Source organism: Nothoprocta perdicaria, unplaced genomic scaffold (genome assembly GCF_003342845.1).
Source record: "Nothoprocta perdicaria isolate Ctin4 unplaced genomic scaffold, notPer1 scaffold_0, whole genome shotgun sequence".
Lineage (NCBI taxonomy): Eukaryota > Metazoa > Chordata > Aves > Tinamiformes > Tinamidae > Nothoprocta > Nothoprocta perdicaria.
The window spans coordinates 9,138,444-9,158,520 of NW_020454092.1; the positions used below are offsets into that span (position 1 = coordinate 9,138,444).

At 41.0% G+C, this 20,077-nt stretch overlaps 1 protein-coding gene across 3 annotated transcripts in view; it reads right to left on the reverse strand.

The window, feature by feature from the left end:
• CLASP1 (cytoplasmic linker associated protein 1) overlaps positions 1-20,077 on the reverse strand; it is a 153,167-nt gene that overhangs the window by 41,460 nt on the left and 91,630 nt on the right. Inside the window, exons 24-27 of one of the 3 annotated variants that reach the window (XM_026054055.1) lie at positions 15,046-15,153; positions 6,952-7,055; positions 4,549-4,572; positions 3,403-3,647 (exon numbers count right to left, since the gene is read on the reverse strand). In XM_026054055.1, the coding sequence (XP_025909840.1) occupies positions 3,403-3,647; positions 4,549-4,572; positions 6,952-7,055; positions 15,046-15,153 (481 nt within the window). The remainder of the gene's footprint in view (positions 1-3,402; positions 3,648-4,548; positions 4,573-6,951; positions 7,056-15,045; positions 15,154-20,077) is intronic. The other 2 variants (XM_026054063.1, XM_026054071.1) reach the window with 2 other exon arrangements.

The following is a 20,077-nucleotide window of genomic DNA, read 5'->3' on the forward strand; positions in this document are numbered from 1 at the left end:
TTAGCTGCTGGGAACACAAGGCTTAGGTTAAAAATCAAATAAACATGTTTTGAAAACAGAGCTTCTGCTTCTTGCTGCCAGATTGCAGAAGACAACCTAAAATGTGCATGTTCAGGAGGTATTTACTGTCTGCTTGTATCAAAGTTGCCAATTCACCGATATATTTCCYCTTTATTGCCTAGGAATCGATTTCTCAGGCTCTTTTGTGCCAGGAAATTCAATTTTTCCAAGTTCCAGCTAACTCCCATGCTGTTCGGATAGACAGGAATCAAATACTTTGTTCTCTGAATCATCAGAAGCCCCAGTGAAATCTCTCTAGGATCACATGATATTAGCAGATACACAAGACTCACTGAGAAGGCATATATATCGGAACAGATAACAGACCAATGCATTGCAAACCTAATCAATCGGAAGAGAACTAAAAACCAAGGTAAAAGTGCAAGTTCCTATTAGTAGGAGTTTAAAAACACTTAATAATGCCCTTTTTAGGCAAAAGGGCAACTTTCCACTGGTSCTTTTTCATAAGATGTTCAAAAGATATTTCATGGGATATTGAACTTGAATCAAAAAAAAATGTTGCCAAAGCTCTTAACTGCAATGTATTGAAAAATACAGGGTGAAATGTTACAATATGAGTTTTCCTGCAAGGCAGGCTGTCAAAGAAGGTGTAAGCTTTACCTGGTTACAGTCCAAATGATTGAGTAACATCTGGGTAACTACAGATATTAAGGTATTAGGTATCTTTCCCCAGTTCCTGTGAAACTGGAGCATCTAGCAACATACACATTGATCCCCCAGAGAACAGTCATTTACAGGTACCCTGTTACCAGACAGACATTAATTCCCCAATCTACCAACATGTATTTAACACTAAAATAAGCTTTAAAGAACCAGCCAGAACACGGTGGTTATCTGATATTTAAGTAACGCTGGGCTTCCCCTCCTCGCCCCAAATAAATGTATTCATACATTGAAAGGCTGATCACATTTTCAAAGGGCGCAAAGACAAAGCTCCAAGAGCTGAATGCAAACAAACAAAGTCTTTATAACAAGGCCAAAGAAAGCTGGCAGCTTCATGCTGGATGGAGACTGCACTGCCTCAAAACGGCTGCTTGGCAGCGCTCTCCTGCCTCCACACGACTGCTCCTTTCTAGCACTCTAATGAAAGTTTTCTCTGGACAGGGGTTACATGAAGACAGTGATTTTAAGCATGTCTCTTTTTTAAAGACCTGCTGACCCAAGGCCCATGCCAAACGGGCACTAGAGGAACATTTCTTTAAGAGATCTCCTGGACTTTGCTTTACTGAGAAGACCTTGCAGGGCTAGATCACCAGAAGCTGTATGAAACTGTGAGGATAGGTACATATTGCACCCCTTTGGATGCTACCATCTTTCTGGATATAAAATTCCCAATAAAGAGAGGACCACGTCCATTTTACCCGTGAGAGCTAAAGAAAACCTAGTCACATCACCACCTGACATTCAGCTTATTACTTAGAACAGAAGATGCTGGGTGTAATTAGAAAAAGASAACTCATCCCTTGCACTAATAACTTTGATGATATTCTACGTGATACTGCAGGATCACACAGGATGGTAAAATTTAATTACCAGAACAGGCACCAGATCAACCCTGAACAAAGGTGGAATGAGACCAATCAAACCAAAAGGGAATCTAATCCAGACAGCTAAAAGGAGTTGCAAAATAGAAAAATAACTCTGCAGAGGCTTAATATTAAGACAGTGTAGATTCTGGGAGGGGTTTAACAAACTGTCTAGGATCAAAGCAAACTGGCCAGTTTGAGGAACTAGCTCAGGCTCACAGTTCAAATACTACAACCAGCAAGGCTGAAAGCAGCTTCTTTCCTACCAGCATTTTCTGCTAAGAGCTACTGATCCAGGTAAAGAGTCCATTGCCTGATCCTCCAGCACCTCCTCCCTTGGAACTATCACCAGTATTATTTGAAGTTCTGGTTGTTACAATCCTCACACATCTTGGTAATAAAGTTTCCCATATATTTCCATACAAGCATACGAGGTGCCAAGAGAGTTTTTCCTGCTTTTTGTTTGTTTTTTGTTTTTTTTTTTTTGAGGGGAAAACAAAGCATTCACAAGGGAAATAGCTTTTAAAATTCTCACAAGTTGACCACATCAAAAGGCACCTCAGATCTAGAGACTCAATGATATTTAAAACTTGTAGTACCTCCCACTTTAAGGTTGTGTCACATCATGGGAAGTTCTTTCCCATGATGGGATGAAATAACCTTTCCAGCCCTAATCTTTTATTCTCTCCCTGCTAACAAAGAGAATTGTGAGTTTTCAGCAAATAAGACCTTTTAAAATGAAAATAACTAGACTTATCCAGGCAGACAGACTGCCAATCAAACACAACAGCCACCTATAAACTTAGTCCTAATTTAAGTTCATAATRCTCGTAACAGGAAGATAAAATGCTGCAGCTATTTGCAAAGGCAGTCTCCAAAAGAGCCAAAAGATAAAYGGCTTCTTGTCAAAACCTCTTCATCACAAGCCAGGGGTGAAAAGCCCATGGCCCAAGAGCCAGATGACTTCAGTTACCATGACCTGTGGCCACATAAAGTTCCCACCTAACTACTGGGTAAGTCTAAAACCTGTTCTAATGCATCACATGCAAAAGGTGTTTCAAGGGTTTATTTGGCTTTTGACAAGGGAAGAAGACCTGTCTCTCCTACGATAAATAAGGTTTCAGAGGTGGCACACCTACTTCACTGCCTTAAGAAATTTCCTTCTACATTATAAGTGATGTTTACAGAAGATTCAAATTTCTGCTATAGGATTTTTAAAGAGTTACAAAATCACTATACCTGGTGCATTCACAAAGAGCCACAAGTAATTATACTTAACAGCACCTTCATAGAGAATCAAAGTAGACCTCACATTACAGTAGGTATCGTTTGATCTCATCTTTGAAACACACACACACCCTGAGTAGTTTTTAGAAGAAATGTAGAGATGCTTGCTTCACTAAATGAGTTACTAGGAAAAAAAATTTATTAAAGTCTTAATATGTAAAAATGGTACCACCCTTTGAGTGCATTTACATTACCATCATTGTGAGAAATCTCACCGTGCTGCCACAAGCACCTACCATCAGAAGACTTGAGGAGACAGAGGAAGGCTCCAAGTAGTAAGAACTCTTAATTTGGTTTTGTCTACACCACTATCACAAATTTAAGAGAAGTGATACTGCTCCCATGGTAGAATTCTTCTCTGTTAACCACAGAGCCCCACACTGTGGGACAAGAGCCTTCAAGGCTGGAAGGGGGACCATTTGTTTGCATAAGGCAAGTCAAAATTACTGACTGTAGCTAAAAGTCAACGCCCATGAGCGACTAAAAACCAGAAGGCTAAGCAGGTCACCTGAGTGTCCGCTGGCTTTTCAGTAAGTTCTGAAGACCTATGAGCCCTTCTTTCCTTTCGGACCAGTTGGAGCTGGCGCAGTGGTTCAGGACCTCGGCAACATCCTCTGTTTGTCGCAGGTAGTGCGGGATGCCGCCGTTCCTGGAGCCGTAGGAGCGCTCGGAGCAGGCGCTCGACGCGTCGCTATTCGCGTCATCATCGGAGTACATCCCGTAGGGCTCGTACCTTCTTCTCACAGGCTTTTTCTGGAAGAGGGAAACGYAGCTTAGTGAATCATTTACACTAGCATCGTGCCAAATGAAAAATGATCTACCTGCAATCACTAAAAAAGCAAAACTTATCCTATTGTTATAGTGACTTAAGCATATTAAGGATGCCACTAAAAACTGCCTGCTTACCTTACTCATTAGAGCAAGACAGATTCCCATTGACTTCAATGGAAATACTCAAGCAACTAAGGTGCTTGCCCCTCCCAGCATATAAACAAGATGCTTACGCCCAATGGAACGAGCTACAGCTAATTTAATCCCTGTGTTATAATACTSTTAAAAAATGGGCAATTTCTTGGCTACAGACACTGTGACAATGCAACTTCCAATTCAAGAAAAAACAAAAGGTAAGGAAGAAAGAGCTGAAAGGACTCTGTGCTGGTACGCACATTTGCTTTGTTACTGGTTGTGAAGTAACTAGATTTTCAGTGGGATATATAAGAATGTATGATTTTTGTTATTTTGGACTAGAATTTTCCCAGAGGCTAAGGGAATTGAGTACTCACATCTCACTTATGCACATTACAGGACCTAAATCCCTTAGGTACTGCTTTGACAACAGTAACAGAACAATGATGCTGACAAGCCAAGCTAAACTACAAATAAGTCTCCAGCGAACCTTAAATGAATACAATTGATAACACAACGTATCAGAAAAATATTCTATATATTGCCTATATTCTAGAACGTTTGCCACAGCATTCCTTCCTCAGKGTCAGTCCTGCAGTTCTTGGACTTGTCAAGGCAGCAGAGTTTGCTTCCCCTAGGACTGCAGGATTGAAGCATAGAAATCAACTCACGTGCAGTATCATGGGGGATAGCAAAAGGGCAGGGCAAGTTGGAAAGTAGAAATAAAAAGTCAAGAAAGCACTAGTACCTTGCTCCTGGAGTCTCCTAACAGCTGTAGGCAGGAAAATATTGAAGGGTGGGAAAAAGCATAGAGAATTATGTCAGAAGCTTATGTAGGGTTTGTTTTTGCAACAAAAATGTATAGCAAATGCGTCTTAGCAAACTCAAAAAAGAACAAAACAAACACAGTTTATGCAAAATAAAAGTGGATATAATAATGCCTGGCTTTATTTTCTAATTGCTACACTGCTTGTACACCCTAGCCTAGGCAGCATTTCTATTAGACAGCCTTGAAGTGTGATTATCTGTTTGTAAGTTCCTGATGACAGACCTAGATACATCACCTCTCTGCTTTATTTTTTCAAAAATATTGCTCTGAAAAATACAAATTCTTGATAGTCATTTCCCCACCCGCCCACCCCCATCCAACACCCACACATTATCAGTGACTTTGGAGTCTAGAAAGAAGCTCTGATGTCAGGAAACTGCTATCTACAGTACAGCACGTTTAACCAACTTCACTTAACCAAGGTCTCTTTCAACTTACAATTCTTGCAGCAAACTGCTTTTTGAAGCTTAACTTCAAGGTCACCGGGGTAGCACCTCTGAATTAGGGCCCTTAATACCAAAGTTTCCAACAACCTTTGAGTTCTTCTCACAGATTCGAGCACTGATTCCCAGCAAAGACAGCATTTTTAGGCCAAACCAGCCCTCAAACAGCAGCGGCTCCGAGGGGAATTGCATGCACACAGCWGAGGTGACAAAATGACCCTCTGGGTTTTAAGCTTGAGTATTTGGCCTAAGCCATCTTTGGAGAAGCCATCACACAGTGCTATGCAGCAAAGAACACCCATCTGAACACAAGTGTTAAAAAAGAGCTGGCATCGCATGTCCTTCCAAAGGGAGCCTGGACCAAGTCTGTAAATTGCCACTGTGAAACAACAGCTAAGAAAAAAGGAGCAACATAGGGCAGTCGGAAGGAAGGGGACAACAAGAGAGAGTTGCCCCCCTCTTAAAGCCGGAGAAATCCAGACTGAACTACCCAGCTAGCAGCACTACCATTTAACACTTCAGGGTGTCCGTTATAAAGAGCAGAACGGTCAAAGGGAACTCCCAAAGTCTGTCTGAAGACTAAGAATCTATCTGAATCTAAGTCCTATCAGATCTCTGGGATCATCCAAGAACTGAAACCCTGCTGCATATTCAGTATCCAGCAAGGGCTCGTGCAGAGATACCTGATTTCATTTACACTCACAGCCCACCACCTATGGGGAGACCACGAGCTGCTTCGGGGGCAAATGTAGTGGGCAGGAAGGGATTCACGAGCCACTGTATTTGGCTCATGAAAATGGCTATTCAGGCTGATAAATTCAGTGCCACCAACTATTTTCTTCTATTCTGCTTCTCTTGTATTCACAACTACTTTTGTGTTTCTATAAACAGATTAAAAAAATAGATTAAAAAAGTCAATGAGTATTGTAATGATACTCTAGAAATGGAGGTGACATGAACTGGGTGATAACAAAATAAAAAGGCGAATGATGTGGGCTTTTCTGAAAGTGAAGTGGGGGCAAAAGTTCATCACTAACTCTATGGGGATATGGCTCTTTCCTAATAAATTAAAAATTGAGAACTCTGCTTGAGATCCCCTGGGCTAGAGCTGGAGAAAACACACGGTACACGGACACCTGGATAAAGCAACTGCAACAACTGCTCTTGCTGCTATGTCCCCAACCCCAAACCCCAGGGTAAATGCAAAGGCCTGTGCTCAGATTTATCTTCTGCRGAGTGAGAGATAATTTCTGGCTTCTACTTTTTATAGTAGAGTAAGATCATGTAACAACAGAATTGAAAAAATGTCAATGAATTTAATTGGAAATGCACCTAATATTTCCAAAATACCAGCAGGACACCAAGCAATGCATTTCAGTCTGACTGGTACCATGATATGGTACCAACTAGAGACAAGCCAGGAGCTGATTCAAATATCCAGCCAGGTACAAATAACACAGGACAGAAACTAGGGAAAGCCCCAGTTGTTCCGAAGACCCCACCTGCAACAGACACTATAATAAGAGGATGCTTTTCCCGACAAAATCCCCATGCCATTAGTGGAATGGATGGAGGTCCCTSACACTGCTGGAGGTCCCTATGCAGCCTCTGACAGCCCAGCAAAAGGCCACCAGCAGATTCAACCCATCCTGCTGCTCCAACACCCAGCTACGACAGTCAGGTAACTCGGGAGAACTCACATGGACTAGAGAAACAAACATTGCTGCCAATATCCCCCAAACACAAAGCCACCAAACATTAACCAAGCATCAGACATCGGCACAATTACTACAAAGCTATTAAGAAAGAGGAGAACGTACGTACAGGTAACTTTAAGGCACTTTCTGGTGTCGGGAGCATTTTGCATTTCCCCTCTTACCAGTGCATCGGCCACGGCAGCCTCCAGGTCGGTGCTCGTGCTCAGGACTCGCATGGCRTTCACGGAAGCAGGCATCCTGCCGGGCTGGCCGAGCCCGAACCGCTCTGCACAAAAGAGGGTGAAAAGGCCTGTTAAGCAAATTCACATTCCCCTGGAATCCTAATCAGGTGCCTGAGCCGCACTCCCCAAAGCTGCTGGGAACTCTCAGCGCTTTCTCATTAAATACCCTTTTATCCACGGATCCAGAGAGGCTGCCATTAGAGGGAGAAATGAACTACTGTTGTTTGCCGGGCCCCCAGGGACTATTTTGCATCCTCGGGACATGTCTTTTCTGTTTGTTTGTTTTAAGCTGGGAAGAAGGGCGTCTATTTTGTGTTTCCCTTTTTAAATAGAGGCAGTTTCAAAGGTTTATTTTAATGCCAGCAACAGACAGGCTGGCCCCAATGTGGCGCGCTCAGAAATGAACAGTGCAATCTGCATTAACTTCAAGAGACAGGGCTGTGCCCGCGGGGTCAGAACACGCCCCTGCTCGCGCACTGACCCATCCTGCAGCTCCTTCTCAAAGGCCTGAGATTAGAAGCAAAGATCAGCCTACTTCATGTCTCAACACTTGAGGAGCATCCTAYGCCCCGGAGAATATAAATAAGGATGTTTATTGTTTGCTTGTGTAGTGGTTGTTTTATTGTTGTTTTCTTACAGTTCTGTAGCAGCAGTTTAACATGCACGCTTGACTGAAGTGCAGCTTAACTTGYGATAGGATAAATCAAAAGGGTTTTTTTTAAATCAAATAGTATCATTCTTCTGCCCTTGAATTTGACGGCAAAGCTCTGAACGACATCAAAACAAAGCGTTGGGTCCAAAATGCCACTTACATTCCTGCTGTTAATTGACTTGCCTTACAATTTGCCCCAATTTTGGAAAAATAAATAAATAAATAAAAATAAAACCAGAAATGAGCTTCTTTGGGCAAAGCCAATCCATAAAATCAGCACTAGCAGGGGTTCATTTTGACCAAGTGAGGTGGGTGCCACGGGCCAAGCTCGACAGCAGCTTTGAGGATCAGATCAGCTGCAGGGCAATGAGGTCCTGGCGCCAGGTTAGAAACAGAGAGATCACTTTTGGCCTTCCAAACCATTCTGAGGCTCAGGGAGCATTAGAATTTGTTTCCATGGGGGCCCAACCTCTGCTCAGGAGAGTCTGGGAACCCACCGCTCTCCCTGCAGCCTTTCGTGTCACTAGGAGTTTTGCCAGCAACTTCAGTGGTGCACGGATCAAGCTGATAAACCTATTTAAGAAACCTTCACCTCATCCATACTGGATGTAGTGGTCAAATGGCAAAACAGAGGGATCACGTCATCTAGAATTTTTTCTTAGTTCATCTATACTTAATGAATGAAAAAGTGTTTTAAAAACAGGTACCTGTGTCATGGATTTCCACCAAACTGAGGTCAAATACTATATTCAGTAGCTTAGTGCATGCATTTTTAAAGGAAAAGTTTTACTTGTAATAAAACTACCTTTTTTTTTTTTTTAATAACTACTGCACTGAAATTCCTCTTAARTATGCAGCTCACACTGATATGCATAATTTAAATCAGATATGGAAACTTGCCCATCTACTGTCCTATTTCAAAGCATTCCCTGAACATGATTTCAGAGCATTACCCAAGTCAGAGCAAGGATTAAGCTACTAAGGGGAAAATAGGGGAGACTTTAATTTTTTTTGAGAAGTGTTGTATTTAGAGGAAAACCAAGGACTAGCATTTATCAGAAAAGTGTTGTTTATCAAAACTTACTGTTTCTCAGAGTTATGTAACCAGACCAGACATTTCCAATTTACAACAAAAGCACATTTTCTACAAAACACATTACATGGGGGCAGGGAGCAGAAACAAGAAGAAGAAAAAGAAAAGGAAAAAAAAAAAACCTCACAACTTCTTAGAACTACTGCTGAAAAGTAATTAAAACATGACAGTTCACGAAGAAATAAAAAGTTGTATGCATTATTACTATCCCCTTTTTTAATGCACTTGGTTGGAGAACCATTATAATTGCTTAGTTGAAAGAACTTCATCCCTAAAATGAAAATATCTGTACAMTTTTAATAGAGGTACAGAGGAAATTATATTGCATTAAGTCAAATTGAAGCTGAAGACACAAGTTATAAAGATATGTGCTACAAAGGTATACAGAAAACAAGGGTTTTTTTCCCCAAGCAGAAATAACTGCACAAGTTTAAGRTTTGAGACAAGTTTTAGTCTCAGTTTTACATTTAAACCCAGCTAACTTTAGTGACGATATTCAAGTGTTACTGAGAAGAGGATTTGCTGCTGTAGCTTTGAAACAACAGAGCATCATAAAATATTACACCACGTCATCTATTTTCATGTTAATTTAGTATTACATTAGAAAAGGGAAGATAGTTTCTCTTGTTTTAATGAACAACAGAACGAGAAAGTAATTCAGTTGTACATCAGTTTAAATACCCAGCATAAAGAAACAAAAAGGAGCTTTTTWWAAAAAAAAATAAAACGAATTTGGACAAGTAGAATGTAGCCTGCTGCCTTAKAACTGTCTCCATGGCTATCACAGGGATCTTTTCAAAGAGAGATTTAAAGATAACCAAAAAACATAATACAGGTCACCCTGGGCTTCTCCCCTAGATGCCCATCTTGTCCCCAAGTGCAGATATTAGATGGACACATATTTTAAGAGAGGCCCAGGCAGATCTGTAATTTAGTGCCAGGAAAATATTTGGCTCCTGGAATAACTACCATAAACAACCCCAGCACTAGTGGCAAAGGAGAGCGCGGAGATTGCCTCATCTCCCTGACCAGAGTTGTTGTTATTCTTATATCTACTCAAGGAAGAACACTATTTTTTTGGTTCAGTTTTGCCATTTTTAGTGGTTTGGGCCTTCTGTAGGATCAAGTTGACTTGAATTATATCAGGATATAATTATGCTTTGTACCAAATCCCCAGAGCCAAGCATGCCATAAATCTTACAGAAAACTGAAGGGAAACCCAAAATGTATGCTTAGATCTGCATTATTATTATTATTTTTTTTAAATATACCAAATTCAAATGATTGTTTTTCAAATGCCAAAGACATTCAAATCAGCTGTGTCATTTCCACAGAGTTACTTCTTAAGGGAAATATTGGCAGCATTTTATTTAAATGACAGCCATTTAAGCCAGACTTGARAGAAACAACCTATTTTTCACTCCCTACCTGAAGAGAGAACAATTAAATACCTTTCAATACCACTCATTCTTTTTGCAATTTTAGCCTCTGAGCAAATACTGGAGCCTTCATTCATTTTCTTCATYATCTTTCTCCCCTTTTCAGTTAAATTCTAAGGACTCAAAGCCTAGAAGCCCTCATTCATTTCTTAGGACTCCCAGCAATACGCTGATTTCCACAGCAGTTACAGGCAATCAGCAATTGAGAAACCCCACACAGGGCCSGGGAAGAAGGTAACTAAAATGAGCAGATCTTTCTCATTAACCTCCTGGTTTGGAGCCTGGGAATCATTTTTCCAACTTCCATGAACTTAGGACAAGCCCTTCAGAATTATACAAAACATAGGTCAGCAAGTGCTATGCCCCTGTCATTAGATTTTTAAATTTTGCTCTTTTGTGCATTTTGGACAGACTCGACAYAGAAATTCCATTAAAAGAGGGAGGATTCCAGGACATTTGGCAACGAGTGGGATCAGATCCACTGGGCCTCAGTCCTAGGCACTGGGGACCACTACACTGCTAAGGAAGAAACACCAAGGGAAGCTGCMAGTGCTCTGCACCATTCATGCTGCACAACTGATCCAATTTGTAGGAGAACTGAGAAAGCCTTGGATCACCCTTTGTTTAAACACTGCTCACAGTATTCCTAAAATACATAAAATTAAAAAGAAATAAAGAAAGAAAATCAATAAACCAAACTGAAAAGTAAAAAGCCACGTTGGACGAACAGAACAAGAAGCCCCACAGCGGTGAGAAGCCCATGCTTAAGTGCTGGCTGATGCACGTGATGGCAAATGTTAAAATGGTGTAAAACAAGATGAATACGAAGCAGATTCATGCAGTTAGCACTTGTTCACCTGACTGCCCAACAGAATCAGCAGTGGAGAGAGCACTAGTGGACCTGGAATGACGTCGAGAAGCTGCAAGTAAAAGGAATGGCAACACCCACAGGATTAACACACATTTAACCCAAGACAGAAAATGCCACAGTCCAAAGGAGATGCACGTGAGCGCTATCAGTATACGTGTTTTATAGTGAAGGGGAATGACGTTGTATATGAAAGCGTAACAGATACAGTGCAAGCCCCACAGGGACATCTCCATCCACAGCTTCCCCGCTCTCCCTCGCCCCTAAACACCATCCATGACAAAACTCGGTCGAAATCGTCCGGAACTTGGTGCAGTTCAGCACAATAAACAAATAAAATAAATCAGCGCATGTCAGTCACGTTCCAGAACCACGGATCTGGAAGACGGACATCGTGAGAACATGGAGCAGGTAACTACAGGGTTTAGATGTGGCTGATCTAAACCCCAAAGTGAAGCCGAGATGGATGCTTAGCCAGTGTGCTGGCAAGGCCTTTCCACACCATTCTAGCCCGTGTTCAAAAAAGGGAATGAGTTACCACAAAGGCGGGAAGAGCACAASGAGTCACACAAGGGAGGTCAGCTCACCACTGCATACAGAGGGTCTTTTAAGATATGTGTATATATACACATGTGCATATATATATATACATACATACGTGTGTGTATTTAAAAAAAAAAAAACCCGACACAATTATTTCTGTTGCTACCAAAAGTCTCTTGCTTTAAGAAATCTTGCATACGTGTYTCCACAATCTATATATACGCACACAGATATTCATCTGAATATGCACATACATATATGTATATAGAATTACAACACATGCTCACACACTGTTAGTAGCAACAGAGCATACACAGGTGTGGAAGAGCTGAAGCCCAATTTAGCTCCACTTCAATTCCTAATTTTCAGCAGGACATAAATTGTAAAATGCGTTTGGAGAGAAGGATTTTAGTTCTTGGATCTAGTATAAAGGTGAGTTGTTTATGAAGGCAAATGGAAAGCTGGTCTGGTCATTTCAAAATTACAGAAATAAATGTAGCTTTTATTTTTTTCTCCCTCTCTAAAGGGGTTCTCCCTATGTCAGCAATAAAATGCTCACTTAGTAACTACTCAAGAACGTCCTAAGTGCTCACATGAGCAATTCATCATCACAGTTTCACTGAAGGCCTTGTTACTTGACCATCCTTACTATTACTGTAGGGAAAATGCAAAATAGCCCAAATGACCTTCTAACACAAGTAAATTTAGTTAGTTAATTATATATATGTGCAATACAGAAATTTGAAGTCTTCTGTTTTACACACAACAGTCAGAAACAAATACTAATATTATAAAATAGAGAACAGCAAAATAAGAAAAATGAAAACCGTGTTTTCTCCCAATGSGGAGAGCTTGGCTATAAGCTATACAAAATATGTAATGTGGTTTTTCAAAACAGAGAAAAAGAGAATAAAACCACTGACACCATAAGTAACTCATGAAAGATCTGCAGGATCCATAGAGGATTATGGACTGAGCCTCACAACTAAGATTCTGATCTTGCAGTTGCTTTCTCCCAAGCCACRCACTGTGTCCCTGTTGATGTCACTGCAAGATTAAGACCCAAGAATAAACAGGAATTAAATATCTGGTTATCTATGTTTAAAACCACATCCTTGCAAGGATGCTGAGGGTGAAGACTGACTCTTCACTAGTGCTTCTGAACTCGGGAAGCAAGTTGCTTGGTGCACATGGCACAGCTGCAGAGACAGACTTGAAGGCAAGCAGAACAAATGTGCAAGGTCAGGATATCAGTGTTGGCATCGACCATAATGCTGTTAAATGCATAGATTCTCCTTCACATATAGCTACCCAAAACACAGTTCACTAATACTAACTAAATAGACTAGGGACAGTAAGATTATCTTGTATATACACTTAATATATGATCTTAGCATTAATATTATTACTAGTTGGATTCTAAAAAGACTGTCATACTGTTTTGGCTTGAATTATTGGGAATGCATTTCTTCYGAATAATTCTGTAGCTCATTTGAAAGTTTATGAGCACGTTCCAGTTTGCAGCATTTCAGTGAAAATACCGAAACAGGCAAGATGATGACAACTTATTCTGCTGACACCGCTTCCCCACCTTACACCTTCACTTCACACCCTTTATGATTTGTATAAGACCACTTTTGGAGACAAAATAATCTTTGGGTCATTAAGCTTCATAAGTTAATTTGTAATTTCCCTCAGTCTCCCAAATGATTTTTTTTTTTAAACAAGACTGTAATCGATAGTTGTAACAAGTTTTGTATTTGACAGACAGGGCAGAACTCAGTGGTGATGCCCCAAATTCAAGCTCTTTGTGAATCCAGGCAGACTSTATTTATCCTCCGGGAGGAAGACTCAGGAAGCTGTTTCAATTAATGTATTTTCACTGACATAAAGGAAACACCACCACCAAGCACTGTGCAGTTTCTCCTGAAACCCAGCATTCTTAAACACTTTGGTCAGAGAAACCTGCCTTATCTTACATAGAAGCTAGACAGACACCTATAAAGAACAAGCTACAGTTATAAATTTACTRTCCTTTTAAAACTCTGGTATCAAGTCAGTTCATTTAATAGAGATGCTATCTTTCTTGAGGAGATAGAAGCCAACATRAAGCTGACCTCCTCCTTCTCATTTCTCATCAAATGAGATTTTATCAATGAAGCAAACAAATTTTGTAGCTCCGTGCTGTACAAATGAAGTTTAATCCTAAAGCTTTTCTAGTATTAATTTGAAAATTCCACTCTGCTTCACTGAAATCACTGGAAATCTGGCGATGATTTCAAAARAGGCACATTAACAAGAATCCCTCCACTGATAACACCTGAAGCTGAGACAAATAACCAAATCAATAATGTGTTAGTTTATAAGGTTATTCAATGTACAATACATGAACTATGAAAACCAAATAGAAAACATTAGCTTATCTCTTCATATTTTTTCATAACCTTTTCATAACAGAATTAAACCCAAAATGCCGTGTTCCACACTGCTTGGCAAAGCTGTATTTTGCCACTGYGTGACAAATAACAGTTCAATAACATTCTTCAGCCGTGTTTAAAGCTGTAAAAGCTTCTTTCTCACTTCGAACCACATGCATAAATACAAAATTATAATGTAAACAGAGAGGCCATGGAGATCAACTGTATTTCATTAATCTGAGAGGACAAACACAGCTTTTATACAACAAGTAATGTAACTGGTTGAAAAAATATAGATATGATATGGTATTTGATCAGAAACATTAACTATTCTGTTTTTTGCCCTGTGCAGATAAACTTCTGCATGTGGTAGCTATAATATAATGAGATTTTCTATTTGTGCTGTACACTTAAGCTACTTTAAAAACCCAGCTTTTCTTCAGCAGACATCCCTACAAAATGGCATGTGCCACCCCTTAATTGGTGAATTACAGCATCTAAAGAAAAGGATGTCTTTTTATGAGAGGTTTATTATCAAAACTATTTACTTTCCCTGCACCTAGCTCTAAAGGGAAAAAAAATAATAAAAGGAAAGGAAACACACACACACACACACACACCCCAAATCACACATAATTGGAGTCACTTAGCAACGGACTACGATGCTGCTGACAACTTTGCTGTGACTTAGAAAATATAGGCTTGCTCTCCCATAAATCTCTATCACAGGTGCAAAATGAGGCACAGCAGCCTCACAACAGCTGATTTAACAAACCAGAGAATTGCTGGAGTTCAGACTGAACCACTTTCCTGCTAACAGTGAAATGCTGAGAACCAGAACTGAGGCATGCAGAAGAAAACAGAAGGGGAACAGGGCTGGAAAGGGGGAGCGTGTCAGGAATCCAACAGAGGAGAGGGACCAAACTCATCCCACCTGCCAGTAAGGGCAATCAGAACAGGGGAAAAAGGAAGAAAAATAATAATAACCGACCCTTAAAGCTCCGGTGCCTGCGTGTACTCACCGAGCGGCGGGAAGCCCCGAGCAGGGCTTGTATCTCGACTGCTCTCGCGGCTGGTATCGCGGCTGCACCCCTGACTCATGCTGGGTCGGGGGATGCGACTGCTCCGTGCTAGCATGCAGCATGGAGAGTTGCAGAGAAGGTGAACAGAGTTTAATGAGGACAGAAAGCTCAAAGTCAAGTCACATTTCGGTTAGTTACGGTCATTATTACATGAGTAATTATCACTTGCAGCCGGCAGCTGCGGCTCTCACAAACCAACTACGTTACGCACCGCGCTGTGGCGCGAGATTTCAGCGGTGTTAGGTGTCTGGCTCTCGGTCTGCTTTGTTCTTAGGCAATCCAAATTGTTATTCAAGTAGAGCAGGGGATCTTCAATCATTTAGGGGATCTCTAYTGTTACAGAACATGCAAATCGGATGCACCTAAAGGAAACCTTTCTGGAAGGTTTTGCCCTTATTTGCTAGATAAACACCCTTGGAAAGAGGAAGCACTCTTAATCAGATGAGGATTTTTAAAAGTAGCCACAACATCAATAGGGTATTTTTACATAGTGGTAGTTTTATCATAAACAGGCATGTTGGGGCAAAAAAAAAAAAGGTGTACTGTGCAGACTTGCAGAGATTTACCCTGAAAGATGGTGGGAAAAGCACTTAGCTCCTAAGCACTGGAAAGAGAGGTTGCAAAGGGGGTTGCATTTAAAGGCAGCAAGAGCTTCAACTCTTCAACAAATGTTATCTAGCTTCTGTTCCTCAAACATTTCTAACACCTTACATTTACCATCTTATAGGCACATACACTGAGACACATGTGCATTTAAGGAGAACCTTTAACTATATTCTTTGCTTTGACAGCATCAGCAAGGCTCCTGTCTCAGGTCTGGCACTATTAAAGGTTCGGTTGCCCAGAGCCCAACAGGCTCCTGCCTATCAGCTGTGGCACCTAAATCCATCCTGTGCACATGKAGCTCAGGCAAATACGGAGCATGGAGAGGAGATTAAGCTGCTTTCATAGAGAGAGGGGGGCAAAAAAGCAACAAAAAAGGCCAACCCACCGACTTCAGTGGAAATTTTACCTAAGTTCAAGAAACAAAACAAAGAAAGAACCCACCACAAACAGAGCTAGGCCTTGGAAGGTTATTTAACATGCTGCTTAAAATAAAGGATTTGAATATTGAGAAAGATTTTTAGAAAATAAGTGACTTAGATATTTAAAGCAAAAGGATTATTCCTCTGCAAATTGTGTCATTCTCATATCAAAGACATTTACAATAATTTATATAAACAGGTTTGTGCACAGCTGAGAACAAGATAAAATTCTCCTGTGTAAAAGAGAATGGCAACTGACAGCTACAAGTTTATCTTTAAGAACGCAGTGTTTAAAGAGGAATTTGGTTTTGCTGTTTTGAAAAGACAGAAGTGAATGTTAAATGCTGAAGAATATCCATTTAGGATTTTCTTTTCTAGTGCATAGAATAAAACCAGCTTTGACGACAAGAGAGCAGAGTCATGTGCCCATATTATTGACTTGCTTCATCCTCAAGTTTCAACAGTGTCCTCATATTTGTGAAATCAGTGCCATTTGCATGCTTCTGAATACACATATTCTCAGAAATCTCAGTTGGCTCCTGCATAGAACATAAAATGCCTAGACTCAAGCTAAGAAAAACAGTTCCCTAGAATGCTAATGTGGTTTTATTACAAAACGGAATTATGACTATCTATGTGGCCTCTCTCTTTTTGGGGAGGAAAACTTTAGCCACTAGAAGAACCATTCCAGAACATAATGCCTGTTTTTAAAAGGTCAGTTAAACACAGGGCACATAATGGTATCCTTTGAAGCAAAGCAGTACAGAACAAAATAGAAATCTTCGTGGTTATACTTTAAAATTCAAATAGAGACTGCTGAGAGATTTTTGGTTTGTCAAATTGCTCCCAATTTTGCAAAAAAAAACCTCATAGATCAATTAATGGTTCTGATGGCTGAACTTCGATGCTGGACAACACAAGATGAGCCACTGACCAAGCTGAGCAGATCACCGCAACATCCAAAACTATTGAGTGAGTTGGGAAGATGGTCTTATAATAAATGAACAGGACAGACTAAATAATATGAAGTGGATGAAATTAGAGCGCACGAACGCAGTAATCTCAGCTCAGACTGACAAGAAAAAAGCTCATGGGTGAAGGTRACACTCCAAGTGTTCAGCACCAGCACACGCACCTGGAACTGAGGGCTATACAGAAGCAAACATCTCATTCTTGGGTCTCAGGCTTACATGTAAATAAAGGCAGCCTTCACATCGAGTTTGTACAAACAGTCCATTTTCTTAAGCATCTCATCCTTCAATATTTACCCCCATACATCTATACTATAAAGAGCAACAGCTCTTTAGGGAGAGGGAGATGTGAATGGTTACAATTTTTTTGAATCGATGCACACTGCACATTCTCCTTCCCTAATAGATTATAACATGCTTTATGGTGAAGAAAACGCATGAAGAACATGCATTTCTTTAACTGTAWGAAAAAGGCCTAGCAGGACAACACCACAGATGAAACACAATACTGATTCCACAAACAAAAAGCTCAAAGCAAACGTTGAGAATTCATGAATAACAGGGTATGTGCATGTTACTGGATACAGATTTGAAAAATAAGAAAAAAGAATGGATCAAAAAGAAAAGAAGGAGAAATCTGCTTGGGRTGGACTCCCAGTCAATTCCTCTAGTAGGTTATTTTATCAACCAAATATATCCAGGTTTTACCACCCCTGTTCAGGGCAATATTCTCCAAGCACCACCAGAAGTGCCAGCACTGCTRTCATTTGACCAGTCTCTCACACTATCACAGTCTGGTTTTGCAGCATAGGCAAAGGCAGATGAGACAGCCACTAAACTCCATTTCAGAATTACCAGCCCCTAGAAGTCGGACAGAAATTAATCAAATAACAAACTTAATTAAAAGGAGCAGGCAGAATGGAAGTGGACAGCTGGAAGTGGACAGCTTGGAAGTTCTAGTAACAAAGGGAAATCAGGATCTTTGCCATGGCCAGGCACAAGGGTGGGATAGATACAACAGCTATCTAGAGGAGTCCTGTACAACTAAGTCTTACCAATCTCGCATGGAAAGGCAGAAGCGATGCACAAAGTTGTAAATACACCAGTAGGCTGCCTTAATCAAATGCACTTCTGTAAACAACTAAATGCAAACTGCGCTGGGAGGGCTCAACCCATTCCCCTACTGACCACTCTACCAGGTAGAAGAAACCTGCATTTCATTAAAACCACCCTCTAAGAGAAGAATCCAGGCTCAGATGGGCAGATGCTTCCTTTACAGCAGTGCAAGCCTTTGACAGTCTGTAATTGCTGGGAATACAGTAACTGTCAAACCACAGCGGGGTGCAGCCAGCAGGCAAGGAAAGCATTTCCTTCAGCTTTCCATTGAGCACACGTAGCATAAACCCAACATAGAAAGTGCCACGTGAAGCACATGCCCAGCTGTGCCTGCTTCATGTTTTGCGGACTGACATCAGCTCCAAATCCCTGAACTTCTCTCAAATCCAGCTGGCATTCAAGGCTCTGGTTTCTCCTGTTCCCAAGTGAGAAGCAGGAGCTGCTCCTGAAGCCAAATCCCCTTTTGGACAGGGTGCTCCGGGACACGAGCAGGTGGCTGATCCTCAGCACGCCCTTGCACCACAGCACCAGCTGGGACACGAGGCCCGACTGACCCGCACAACAGAATTAACTTCATGGAGATGAACTTCCGACACGCTGGAAATACAGGTTGCTCCTAGGAAAGCCCTCCTTCAAGGATCCCAAGAAATGAGATTACATGAGCTACACTCTTCCTTCCCCGGCTGGGTAACACCACTGCTGATTTCCACGTGCTGGTCAAGCTTTCTCCATGGTGTGTCTGTGTCCAGCAAGACAAGGTCAGCTCACAGCAAGCTCCTCATGCTTATGGGCACCTACAACACAGGTTGTCATTGTCCTCATCCTCAGAAGAGCCTAAAAAGCGGCCAGTTCTTGTACAAATCCCAGCTGCAGGATGCAGGACTCATGCTCTCTTTGAGTTTATTCTTGCACTGGTCCTACTGCAGCTTGGCCATCTCTGCAAACTAATGCATGAACAGGACCCCAAATTATCTAACAGCCTGACAAGGTTGTTCAGCACTTGCTGCACTGCAGCGTGATGCACAGACTCAAGGTTTCAGCCCAAGAGTTAGACACAAGCCCATTATCAAAAACATAAGTAACTGCTCAAAAGCCTGGAAGTCCATCCACAACTTTAGGAGGAAGATGAATGGGAGGCTGCTTAACAAAATGGATGACTAAGAAGAAAAAGAAGGAAAGGAGAAAAATGGGAACTTAAGCAACACAATAAATACAAAATATTGTAAATGTTATGCTAGAAAGTAATAAATACAATGGGGTAATGTTACAAAGGTGACAGCTCAAAGCTTATCTCAATCCAAACCAATACCACATTTTAAAAAATCCAATAAAGGCATAAAATTTCTGCAACCAAGTGCTAAAGTCGACACAAGGCTCATAGTCTTTCCTGCTCCAATGAGAGCCCAAAAGACCAGGCTTTGGTTGTCTGGGCAAGGAGAACAAAAGCAGGTCAGGTTCTCTCCCACTCCCAAAGACCAAGCGCTGCCTGTGTCCACAGGGAGCACATCAGAGCAATGAGATATAAACTACCCTTTCCAAGGGATTCTTGAGGCTCCCATAATCTACCTGAAAGCTTGCAACCCAAGAGTGAGCATTTCACAAAAAGCAAATTCCCTTCTGATACTAAAGACTTTCAAAGCAAACAACAAAAATACAATAAGCTTCMACACAGTTAACAGTATTGTCCATGATTTTTTGTTTCCTTTTGAAAGCAACATTTTTTTGCAGAGTGATAGCAGAATAATGATTCCTAAAACCGAGAAGGTGCTTTACATTTTGAAGGCAATGACTATAAAAGCACAGTATATACAAATAAAGGCCATAAAATAGATTAGACATGAGAAAAACTTTGCATCTGGA